The sequence below is a fragment of the Typopeltis vanoorti genome, chromosome 9, assembly GCF_054136105.1.
Source record: "Typopeltis vanoorti isolate ZY-2024b chromosome 9, IOZ_Tvanoo_1.0, whole genome shotgun sequence".
Taxonomy (NCBI): Eukaryota; Metazoa; Arthropoda; class Arachnida; order Uropygi; family Thelyphonidae; genus Typopeltis; species Typopeltis vanoorti.
The window spans coordinates 56,626,136-56,639,550 of NC_143557.1; the positions used below are offsets into that span (position 1 = coordinate 56,626,136).

At 38.5% G+C, this 13,415-nt stretch overlaps 1 protein-coding gene across 3 annotated transcripts in view; it reads right to left on the minus strand.

Moving 5' to 3' along the window:
* Positions 1–13,415, minus strand: part of LOC150103064 (protein kinase C, brain isozyme-like) — a 227,130-nt gene that overhangs the window by 112,283 nt on the left and 101,432 nt on the right. For all 3 annotated transcript variants that reach the window (XM_090398401.1, XM_090398402.1, XM_090398400.1), the window contains exon 3: positions 10,482–10,564. In XM_090398401.1, coding sequence (XP_090254527.1) covers positions 10,482–10,564 — 83 coding nt within the window. The remainder of the gene's footprint in view (positions 1–10,481; positions 10,565–13,415) is intronic.

Here is a 13,415-nt window from a genome sequence, read left to right on the forward strand (position 1 = left end):
CATATGTAAACCTTTATGAAAATTCTCATCCTGGACTGCATTCGAGCCGATGTCTTTCCAAGAAAAATCCTGGGTTCGTCTAGAACTAATAAGTTTTAAACTGAACGAGAAAGCCACTATTATACAAAAAGATTGCATTTTGAATTCCAGGAAATCTTAGTTTTTAACTTCTGCTAGACAAACAAACAGCAAAGAGCACATTATTAGCATAGAATATCTGAATGACAGGATTATGGTGGTAAAATTGAAGGCTGAACCGATGGACATAACAATAATGCAAGTATATATGCCAACAAGTGACCATTCAGATGAGGAAATATACGAACAAAGTAGTAGTAGGGGTGGCACTAGTGACAAGATCAAGATAAGATAAGGAAAGTGGGCGTGGCTTCCTGACGTCATTGTGTGCATGGCTTCATGGGTGTGTAAGGTTTGGAATTTCCGTGTGGGCAAGTGTGTCACTGGCTTCTGTTGTTGTGTTTTGGTTCGCGTATGGGATTCCCCACCCCCCCCCCCCCCCACCCCCCCCCCCCCCCACCCCCCCCCCCCCCCACCCCCCCCCCCCCCCACCCCCCCCCCCCCCCACCCCCCCCCCCCCCCACCCCCCCCCCCCCCCACCCCCCCCCCCCCCCACCCCCCCCCCCCCCCACCCCCCCCCCCCCCCACCCCCCCCCCCCCCCACCCCCCCCCCCCCCCACCCCCCCCCCCCCCCACCCCCCCCCCCCCCCACCCCCCCCCCCCCCCACCCCCCCCCCCCCCCACCCCCCCCCCCCCCCACCCCCCCCCCCCCCCACCCCCCCCCCCCCCCACCCCCCCCCCCCCCCACCCCCCCCCCCCCCCACCCCCCCCCCCCCCCACCCCCCCCCCCCCCCACCCCCCCCCCCCCCCACCCCCCCCCCCCCCCACCCCCCCCCCCCCCCACCCCCCCCCCCCCCCACCCCCCCCCCCCCCCACCCCCCCCCCCCCCCACCCCCCCCCCCCCCCACCCCCCCCCCCCCCCAATGATTTCTCTAATGAAAGAAAGAAGAAAATGGAAAAATAAAGACACCCCAGAAGGGAAAATACAATATAGAACCCTGAATGACAAACTGAGAAGGGAAGAAGAGAAGATTGACTTAAAAAACAATGTGAAGAAATGGAAAATTGTGAGAGAGTGGGAAGGTATGATCTTTTGTACGAAAAAGGAAGAAGCACAAGAGAAATGGAATTCGAGGCATAGAAAATAAGAATGGAGAAATCATAACTGAAGAAGATAAAATCCTAATGAGATGGAAGGAAGGAATACATTGAAGATCTATATGACAAGGAAAATAGACCAAATGAGTTGCCATTAGAAGATATAAAGAAGGTAAATGAAGATGATCTGGGCCCAAAGATTTTGAAGGCAGAGGTAGAAATGGCCATTAAAGAACTAAAATGTGGAAAGGCAGAAGGAACAGATGAAATACCTGCAGAATTCCTGATACAACTTCAGAAGAAAGGAACTGAAGAAATAACCAAAATAACACAATAAGCCTCATTTCCCATACATCAAAATACTTATGAGAATCCTAACACGGAGAATTGCATCTAAGGTGGAAGAATTTCTTGAAGATCAGTTTGGTTTCAGGAAGGGTAGGGTAACAAGAAATGCGATGGGCTATTAAGAATAATAAGTGAAAGAAGCCTGAAAGTGAATAAAGAAGTTAATATCCGTTATATATATTTTGACTTTGTAAAATGGGATAAGATGGAAGTAATGGGAGAGATTGGTATAGATTGGAAAGACAGAAGGCTAATTAATTATTTCACTATACCTGGGACAAACTGCCATGGTGAGAGACATATATGGTACAACAGAACCAGGTATCAGTGGACGAGGAGTAAGACACCAATTTTGATTAACATGTATTCAGAAGCAATGCTAAAAGAAGCACTGGAGAATTCGGAAGAAGGAATAAAGATTGGAGGTAGACAGATATTTGCAATAAGATACACAGATGACAAGGCATTATTATCAAATACTGAAACAGGCCTACAACATCTGTTGAACAGATTACTGGAGTCCTGTATCAATTATGGAATGAAAATTAACATCAGAAAAACAAAGGTAATGAAAATAGCAAGGAAAGAGGCAAATATGGATATCAGAATAAATGGGGAAAAATTGAATCAAGTAAAGACATTTAAATATCTAGGAAGTGTTATTAGCAGTGGTAGAAGATAGTGACATAAAAGCAAGAACAGCTATGGGAAGAGATGCCTTTAATAGAAAATGAAATTTATTCAGTAGTAAAATGGATAGAAACCTAAAGAAAAGACTAATAAAATGTTGTGTGGAGTGTTGCCCTCTATGCCGTTGAAACTTGGTCATTGAAGAAAGATGAAATTAAGATTTTCGAAAGCTTTGAGATGTGGATTTGGAGAAGGATGGAAAAAGCCAAATGGACAGATAAAATAACTAATGAAGATGTCTTAAAAAGAGTAGAAGAAATAAGTCTGTTAAAGAGGATAAAAAGAAGAAAACGAAACTGGCTCGGACATATTGTTGAGAGGAAATGGAATCAGAGATACCGTCAAAAGAAAAACAACTTCACTTTCAAGGTACACAACCTTGAAAGTGAATGCTCAGAACAGAAGAGTGTGAAATGAAAGTTTTTGCTAACAGAAGAACCTGCTCAATTGCAGAATACTTAAGACGACAAACAAATGACCACAGAATAAACGAAATTTGGACTATATCATGAATAGCATCACTTTAATCTCCATGACCTTAGACAGGTAGAAGAAAGACCTCCGATCCGATTCTAATCGCATTCGGATTTTGAATTTCCCCCGCCAATACCTGATGTCGATCGTTGACTGGGGTAAGTTCGGGTGTTTTCCTCCGTGAAAATTCAACAGTAAAATTATCGATATCGCATCCAATTAGAAGTTAGCACAAAACATTAAAATAATGCATTCAAAGTGACGACCCATTGGCATTCTGTCCCCCTACCCTCCAAGCAAAGTGGCCATTACGAAATTTATCCAAGAATTATTGGACTTCTGCCAGACTGCAATAGATTTAGAATGGAGATGCATTTGTAATATTAATGTAAAATTTAGCCAAATATTCTTAGGCTTGCAAGTCGGATTCTTTAATTTCTTTTCTTCATTTTATATCTTATGACCCTGTCTTCTTAAAAGAAAAAATTGAAGAAGACTTTTTGATAGAAAGCAAAAGCCATCTCTCAGTGAGTTCAGGTTATGGATAAACCGAAGTCCAGGTTAAAAATACTTCTTTTAAGCCATTAGAAGTACTTAATGCACAGAAGGAGCTTAACTGCTAACATACTTTTAATCTCTTTCAGAATCGTTTTCTAGACTTGCATTCAGACCATCTTGAGAGGCAGAGACGTGTGCTGAGAAGATCAGCAAGAAGTACTATCGAGTTTTGTTCCCCCCCCCCCTCTCCAAGATGCTTTAAAATTGGGTAATATTTGCAAAAATATTAAGAGCCTTCAAGTTATTGCCTTGGTTCAAGTGAAACAGGAATTAAGGACATCCTTGGATGAACGGCTACGAATCGCCATAAATATCAAATGATAGTTATTCCGCGTGGGGTGGGGAGTCCCCATTGAACCTCGATGCTGTTTAACCAAACAATCAATTTGTACCACTGTGTTAACAATCACTCAATTATAGGGAATCAGTTCAACTTATAGTGAAACAATCAGTTTTAACTATAAAAAATTTACTTATTTACATAATGAAAAATTTGTCATTAAAAGGCGAATCTACTTATTCAAAAATTCTGAAGAGTCAAACGGAATCGTTGAAAGTAAAACTGAAATTACAGAAGTGTTTCTAAGGTAAATTACTTTGATGCTTGACATCGGAAAATCACTTCTCCATGTCGGAGTAGGATGATGACATTTCACCAATAGTTTAAATAAAAATCATGGAAGCGCATAAAATCGGAAGACTTCCATAATAAAGAATGAATCTTTACCCCAACATTTCTATACATATCCCGATTGCGTAATTGCTGATGAAATCGGAGGGATCCAAAATACTACTGTTCTGCTGACAAAAACCCTTGCCTTTCTGATGGCAGTGTACTTAGCGGCTTTAAATATCTAGCTAATATCGCTGTATCATCTGCGTATAGGGCTTTGATTGAAGACAACGATCTCGTTCGCGTGAGGTTTGATTCTGCTTTTCTTTATCGTAAGAATTTCTAGACAAGTGTGTACATGTTGAAGAAGTGCTTGTGGTTACTAAAACTAATCGCTAGCAGGTAAGTGATTCTGTATTTATATATAGGCCAATTCGCCTAGGCCAAACCGCCATTGCGTCATATTGTTCTAAATATCTCGCAATGTGTGAGGACGATGATGCTTATATTAACTCACTCAGCACCAAGGATGTTTATTTAGCATTCTCAAAAAGATACTAAAAAAGGCTGAAAATGATTGGCCAGGCACTCTTCATTTCTACTCCTTGCCAAATGAAATTGAAGAGTGTGAAGATAGTTCTCAGACTGAGGAGAAACTCGATTTGGTGATTTCCCCTACTACAGACTTCGATGAAACTCGGGCTTGTAAGAAACGTAAAACCTCTGACACTGAACCTCTCATGGATTTAGGTATGGAAGAGGACACCCCCAGCCTTGATCACACTGCCTCCCCAAAAGAGAGGGTACCTCCGATTGTCCTACGGGAAAAAAGGAAGTAGACACAACTGAGAGCCATCATGTCAAACCTTCAGATACGGTATATCTCGGCTAAAAATACTGATGATGGCGTTAGGATTCAGCCTACTACTGTGTTAGACTTCAGAAAACTAACTAAAGAGCTGGATTCAAGCAATATCCATACATTCTCTCTTGAATCGGAACGAAATTTGAAGGTGGCTCTAAGGGGTCTCTCAGAGGGTATAACCTCTGACGAAATAGAGGCTGACCTCCGCTTCCAGGACCTACCACCTATCAAGGTCAACAGAATGACTAGAGTAGACAAAACACCTGTGCCTCTAGTTTTAATAGAGATACATCAAGTGTACAAAAATATCTATGACCTCAAATCAGTATGTGGTCTTAGAATCACCCCAGAGCCTTTGAGAAAGAAGGCTTCTACTGGACAAAGCCATAGATTCGGTCATGCGCAGAGACTTTGCAAGGCAGAGTTCAAATGCTTGAAGTGTGCAAAGAGCTACCCTACCAACACATGTACAAAACCAAAAACTATTCCAGCAAAATGCGCCAACTGCGGCGGCCCTCATACTACCAATTATAGAGGTTGCATCCAAAACCTGAAAAACAAGCAGACAGACTCTCCTCTCCCCATAGCAGACCTATCCCAGAGACCACAATTCCACAGTCCCCACGGACATCCAAAAACGCTCAGAAACTCATCCTATGCAACCAGATATCTCTAAAAGATCATCTCAACAGAATCAGACAAAGACATATGCAGACGTAGTTCGGGTAAAAAAGTTAACCCAGGAAACTCCACTATCCAATTTGACAGCCATCATCACTGCCTCTCTAGCAAATATGCTGCTGGACTTTAGTAGATCCAACCGCTCACGTTCTTTCACCAAAAACTTCCTAAAGGATACACAAACCATCATCTCAGCACTCACTAATGAACAGTAACAAATTAAAACCAGACTCTCTAGAGATCATTGTGTGGAATGCGAACGGCCTGAGGAGTAAGATTTTAGAACTTCAGGATTTCGCCCGAAGACATCTACCAGATGTCCTTTTACTAAACGAAACGCACATAAGACCTTCAGACAACCCCAAAATTTGTGGATATCAACTGTACAGAGACGATAGACTATCCCACAGAGGAAGAGGCATGGCCATTTTCATTAAAAATTTCATCTCTCATCACTCTATAAACATCCCTCCTACCACCAACCTCGAGGTCACCGGCATTGAGATTCTCACGAGTTCTGCTGGAAAATTAAAAATCTTCGCAGCATATAATCCTCCACAAAAAATATTACTCTTCTCTGATTTGAATGCCTTATTCGATACCGGAGAGCCTATCATTATGGTAGGTGACTTAAATGCCAAGCATTCAATCTGGAATAGCCGTTCCACCAATAAAAATGGACACGTACTACAAAACTATGCTGGGTTGCGACAACCTGCTTGCGATAGGTCCCGTCGACTCCACCCATCACAACACTTATGGTCGGGCTGATGTTTTGGACATTGCCATATTGCAGCACATCAGACTCCAATACAGTTTAATGACGATTAATGATCTATCATCAGATCACAATCCAATACGGTTAAAATTGAGAAACCTTGAAAAATTATCCCCCCCCCTCACTCGTTCATTCCTTGGGAAAGGTTCTCCAAGGTACTTCCGAAATATATTGGTCCCGTTCCCATCATTAAATCAAAAAAGGAAATTGAAACAGCCGTTAAAAATCTAACAGAACAGATTAAAGCAGTCTGTGCACAGTTACCACCCCAGCAAATCCAAAGCAAGAAAAAGATACCCCAACACCAGGGCGCCGCAAGACAAAGGGTTCTTGAACAGGTTCAACTCTGCAGTGAGAGATGCCCTCTCAGCCCATAGAAGTCAACTCTGGGAAGAAAAATTTACCTCCATCTCTCCTGATAACCACTCCATATGGAATCTCATCCGAAAGATTAAAAACAGAAATAAACCTCTTCCCCCCCCTCTAAACAGATTCAGGTCTCATCCACACTGATGCTGATAAAGCTGAAACAATAGCAAATCATCTTGAAAAACAATGTAAACCTGCATACGATCACCTTGATTTTAACCATATATACAAGATCCACCCTAACGTCAGATGTTCACTCAAATCTTCCACCCACCTCACCTGCTGAAATATGATATTATTAAGAAGTTTAAGAACAAAAAGGCTCCTGGACCTGACGGTATCTGTAACAAGATGATAAAGTTTCTACCACGTAGAGCTATTGTCCATCTGGCAAATATGATTAATGCCATCCTTCACTACAAACATTTCCCTTCCTACTGGAAACTGGAGGACATAATGCCAATCCATAAACCTAGAAAAGACCGTAAATTGCCTGAAAGTTACAGACCAATCAGCCTCATCTCAAATCTCGGCAAAATTGCCGAGAAGGTAATTCTTACCAGACTCCAAGATTCAGTACACCGACTAAATATCCTGCATGATGAGCAGTTTGGCTTCCGCCAATCTCATAGCACCACGCAACAAATACACAGATTAGTGGAATATATTATCACGGATTTTAACTGGCGTCAATGCACTGGGGCTGTTTTCCTTGACATAGCCAGTGCATTTGACAAGGTTTGGTATACAAACTGATATCATCTGGTATACCAATGGGAATCATTCATCTAATAAAGGCATACCTCTACGATAGGCGCATGCAAGTCAGGATGTGCGGGGTAATTTCGACACAAAAACGCATCTTGGCTGGAGTTCCACAAGGATCCTTACTAGCACCGATTCTATTTTCCTTATACTGTACTTGTGTGATATCCCGCAAAACCACAAATATGGCTGTGGATATTTGTCCTTAAGAGGACTGGCTTAAAGGGGAGAAGCAAGAATGCTTTTCATATTCCCCGTTATCTGTAGAGGACAGTGTAGGGATAAGGTGTTATTGAGCTATTAAAGCTTTGATCATGGCAGGAGGGTAACAGCAATAGCCGAGCCTCAGTTAAAATCCATTGGCTACAGCATTGCTATCCATTACATTACCCTCCCAGGATGGAGAGATGGAGATAGATCTCATCTCAATCCCGTCAACCACAAATATATAATGCCACTTGTGAAGCATAATATACTTAATTCATACTAATTTAAAAAAGGTGTTTTCTTTTCTCCTATCTTTCGGATCATTTATTAAAAACTTACAGATCAACTTACTCATAAACTAAACTCTTACTGAATTCCAAGATAATTTTTAATTTTACTTCAAAATCAATGCAATAATTTTATTAATTTTAATTTTTTTTCTAATAAACCTAATATCTCGGGCTACATTTTCTGTTTATTGCATTTACATGTAGCTAAATTTTGTTAATACTGGAAAATTCTGTCTGGATCCAATGTACCGTTAATAAAAATTTGCGAAATTAATTTTAAAAATTAAAAACGGAATAAAAAGATCTCAGCTTCAACCGAAATGTTAACGCTCCACTTAGTAATACAACCGAAACGCAATAGTTTTGTACGACTCGATTGTCAATAAAATTTGGACAGGAAATATTTAAAATAAAGTAAAATGCGTAATAAATGTTAAATAACCCCTCTTCCCCTTCCAAAAATTTCTTGCATTTCTACTGTTTATTTTCTGAATGTATTTTATAGCCACAAATTCTATGGCCGGACATTATATGCTACTGATGCAACACAGGAGTAGCATACCTTCGAAATTCTTTAATATACTTTTAATCCTCGCGTTTTGTTCGAATGTAGCTATTCTGGGGATGCTGTGTGAAACAAGAAATCGAAATTTGTACGTGTATGGATAAGTCCGCGTCGCAAGTGCTTCAACAGGTAGCCGATGTGCGCAGAACCCTCACAGAAAATACCTGGAGCTCTGGTTTAACAAGCACAGCTTGTCAAGGACGTCTAGGAAGCAATAGCTGCGCGATCTTTTGTCGCAATAGAGATGTTCATTATGAAAAGTAAAATAATAATAAAAAAAAACTTCAGATGTCTTAAGGCCAAGAACGTTCTTGCATACGTAGCTTGATCTTTATATAAGGGGGGAAAGTCTTTAGGAATTTGAATCTTGTTGGAAATTGCATATCAACGCCGTAGACAAAAATCAATCTGGGAATGATAATATTAACGTCCTTGAGTAAAATGCGATAGGTTATCAGTCGAAGAAATATCGTCAAATAACGTAAAATATTCCAATGATAATTAAAATCACAACCTAAAATGAGGTTCAACTGTAGAAAACCGACTATCCTCCCCCATTTCGTAGGGTTCAAGTTTATAGAAACATCCCTATCTATTAAATACATTTTAAATCGTGTCAATAGTTCTCTCCCCAGATAGTGGAGACCACCCATAGGTAGCCTTCATTAATATTTGTAAATTAATAATCACTTCAAATATCAATGTTAATAATGTATAACAAAAGGCAGTTCAACAATGAAAATTCAAATTAAATTATTAACATGAAATAGTTCACGAGAGTATGCTTACCTTACTGAGCACAAAAATTGCTTTACGTATGAGAGCTTTTTCTCTGACTCTCTCGCAGCAAGATTAATATTTCAGAAACACCTTTTTAATAAAAAAAAATTAAAAAGCCAAAATAAACATTTAATTAGTTTTTCTAAGACACGATTATTTCTTAAGAAGGTAGAAATCGTCCATTCTCCTATCATTTAGCAAATGTACTATTAAGTTAGGGTTGAAAGATGTGAGACCACATCACACCTCATTTATCTTCACTAGACAAATAGTTGGTTTCGGGAAACACTGCTAAAAACGTGCCAGAAAATGATATAGTGCTAAGGGGGGGGGGGGACATGCAGGACTTGCCTGGAATAGAATCGTTTAGCTAGGGACTGAACAAACGCTTTTTTTCAAGGCTATGCCTCTTTCGATTTTTCACGTCATTAAACTAGCGAAAAGCTACGACGTCGGCTTGTTATTTTCTTTACCCCCCCCCCCCCCTTTCTCCTCCGCGAACTCTGAACAACTGCTGTATTTTTATTATTTTTTTTTTTTATTTCTTTTAATGACAGTTCTAAAACTACGAACAAATACTACGAATGCTTCAAATACTCGAGTTTTTCGACGGTGCTAAAATTTTCTGATAATAAATCCTGACCAACACTTGATAAAAGTTGGCTGCCAATAAGCTGTTTATTTATTACGGAAGACTTGATGGTTCGTTCCTAATGTCTGTAAGCAACATACGACAACAGGTGATAACTTATTACAGAAAAATATTATCGAAATGTTTAAATTTTAAACAAAAACTTAATTTATGTGCTGGTATATTAAAATTCAGCATTATACTTTGTGTTAATTACCTCAGTGACTATTAAAATGTTGCGACCATCAGGTAAAGCGACAAATTACTGTAACTACAAATTGTATGAATAGTATACCCTATGGTTACAAAGCTGCATCATTCAGCTTCTATGTTAAATGATACTGGTCACACCCTCTGGCGGAAAGATCAGAGTATAATATCTATTATACTACGAGAGGAATCTTTATAAGGATTTAATTAAAAGCAAGTTAGGCCTGCCTCATACTGAGGTTTGCAACGTGCATGAAAAATCACATTAAAACAGACCAAACCGATATATACCACATTAATTTCAAAGCATTTTTTTTTTTTTTTTATTTGACTACCTGTAATCTACAGTATAGTTTTTACAGCTGTCAAGGGTTAGTTTACAGTTATAAAGTGGAACAACAAATACACAGGTCTACGCCTGTTCTTCGTGCGATATCCTATCTTTACGGCTTTAGTATATGCTACAAAAGATGGTACTTACGTCGGAGTCTACACCTTTATCAGCACCTGGACACTTGAAGGTAACAAATTCGTGGCACCTCTTGTGGACTACAAAACTGCAAACTGAAAATAAAAGAAGACTCATTCAAACGCTTGTAATATCATCCCGCTTTTATTTTAATCTTAAGCCTACACAATAGTTTGAAAGATGTATCAGAAGAATTGTTAGTTATACGAACTTTGCTCCTATGCATTCTTTTATTCATCTATAGCATGCCTTGGTAGGCTAATAGTGTTAGTTAATAGAAAATAAAACTAACCATTAATTAAACGAACAATAAAATGTTAAAGTAATCATAGACTGAATCAACTTTTACGTCACATTTTCTCTTGCCAAGGTGCATCTTCTTTCCACCCCCATCCCCCAAAGTTAGTTCTTATAGCAATTTTTTTGAAAACATTAATAGGTGAAGTTTAATTCAGAAACCGATTACATCAAGTAAAAATTATATTTAATTTTAAATTTTAATTAGTTATTAATATTAACAATACACCAAAACAAATATTCTATTCTATACATTAAATAAGATAAAGACCCAGAACTCTTTAAAAATGCGACATTAAAGTTAGTATGAGAATAAATAAAATTTTCATTAGTTAAGCGAAGCATTGCGATTTTCAATGTATATATTAAGCTATCAGTTATGTATGTATATTTGGACAGTTCCTCAAAATAAAGAAACTGAAGAGATCCAATCTACACATAACAAGCATCTGTCGCATGACTTATGTTTCCTGTTATTGCCAAAGGGGGTCAACGATCTTACTGAAAAGAATATTTAAGTAAATAAACTGAACACAAGATTAGCAATCATGCTTCGGACAAACTAAGAGTTCATTATGTCTCTTTTCAAAGAGACAGAAATAAAATCCGTACAGTTGCTTCACGATGCTGCATTAGTATTTTATGCCCTCCGGTAGAGTGCAAAAACTGATTTAAAGCGTTCTTTCCCCTTTCACTAGGTGGAATAAAAGTTCACTAACACAGCAGACATCCTCTGTTTTCCCATTAAACAACTCTTCGCTCTTGCAGACAGACTCTGCAAAATGACATGGATGCCTTTTTAGCTACTCGTCTACAAATAGGACTTCATCTCATTACAATTGATGCCGGAAAGAACACAATTTCATACAAACGACGAGATAAAATCTATCTGGATTCAATAAAAACCCAAAGATTTAATCAAACACCAAAGAGAAATTAATCATAAGTGATTGAGATTTTTCCCATTGATGCTAATTTCATATCTTTCCCATGAGATGTTCTTAAGGATTTCTTGATGCATCAGAAAAAATTCGGGTGATATAAGATCTTATGTTGCTTCTCTCCCAATACCAAAATTCGTTTCCTTGATGTTCTAGCTTTATACTGGCTACTGAGTTTTGATAATACAGTTTTTACTAATCTGATAATACTTTGCTGGGATGACTTGTTTTAAAGCTGTTTATTATTATTTCCGAATGATATGAAGAATCAAAGGATTTTTCAAAATCTACAAACGCAAAATATGCAGAAAGATTATGTTCATTTGCTTTTTCTCTTACTTGGTGAATGGTGTAGATATTGTAGAGAATCTTGCTCGTTTATATGACTGTGCATCATCCAAAAACCTTGTACTCCTATATGGATATAAATATTTTTATAAGTTATGACAGCAAACTGATTGGCCTATAGTTATATCATCTCTACTGCCTTTCGTATGTAAGAAGATAATTAAAGATTTATGTCACTGCACAGAATTTTTTCTGTAGTTAAAATAACCAAGATAACCTTATGAAACTGAACCTGCTGATTTTGTGTTCTGCTGATCAGCCATCTTCTCTAGGACTTGTATTATTCTTTGCTGACTTGAGGGGTTTCCATAATTCTTCCATCACGATCGGTGGTTCCATGTCAGCCTCATCTAAATATAGAAGATTTGTATTATGTTTCCTTACCTGTGTGTGGGTTCCTCAGAAACTTATATATTTTCCTTATATCTTCCCTATTACATTATTTCTTGCTTATTTTTCAAATTTTTAATCCATTTCTCCTTCCATGTAACCCTTGTTTGATCATTTTCAGACATTATTTGCTATTTTGTTCTTAAATTATTTCTCAAATGTTTTTTTATGGTTTTTTTTTCCATTAAGAATTTCATTCTCTTCCTCTCGGTGTTTATTTTTATCCTTGTCCTCAGTCTATCATCACCATCGAAATTAAACTGGTTGATAACAAATCTTCCAGCATTTCCATGTGGTTCACCATAATATAATCAATTATATTAAAAATTTCTCCATTTGGTAATATCCAGGTCCATTTTCGTTTAGATTGCTTTTAAAAGCAAGTATTTCCTGTGTGCAACCCTTGTTTTCTCCAAATTCAACATCTTTGTCCTCTCTCATTTCTTTGACCCCACGCACTGCACACTAATAGCATTTTAAAGTTGCCCATTTTAATTTTCTACTGACATGTACTATGATAGGGTTGGAGGGATCCTCATTGAAATTAATTTTTTCATCTGAATAACTGGAGGAGGGTGCATATATTTGTATTACACTTCAAACTGATTATAGATTTAATTTAAACCAATGTTTTATGAATCATAATTCCAACTCCTTGACCACGATCTCCCCCAGCAGGATGTAAAATATAATTGCTTGTTTCAGTATTTCTTCAATTCTTGTTTCAGAAAGTCCAAGAATATCCCAATTTAGTTTTCCCAATGCTTCTTTTTATTCTCTTTTCCAAAGTTCTGACATAAGTACAGATATTCAGTTTCTTTATCAGGGTGTTTTTCGCAGATGTACTATCCACAAAGGACCTCTTTTAGGTTTGAGCGAATTCTATCATTAGTCTGAGAAGTAGATATTACAATTTAGATGACAGCCATTTTTGTCCTTGGCTGCTACGACCTTCAGTTCTCAAATTCCA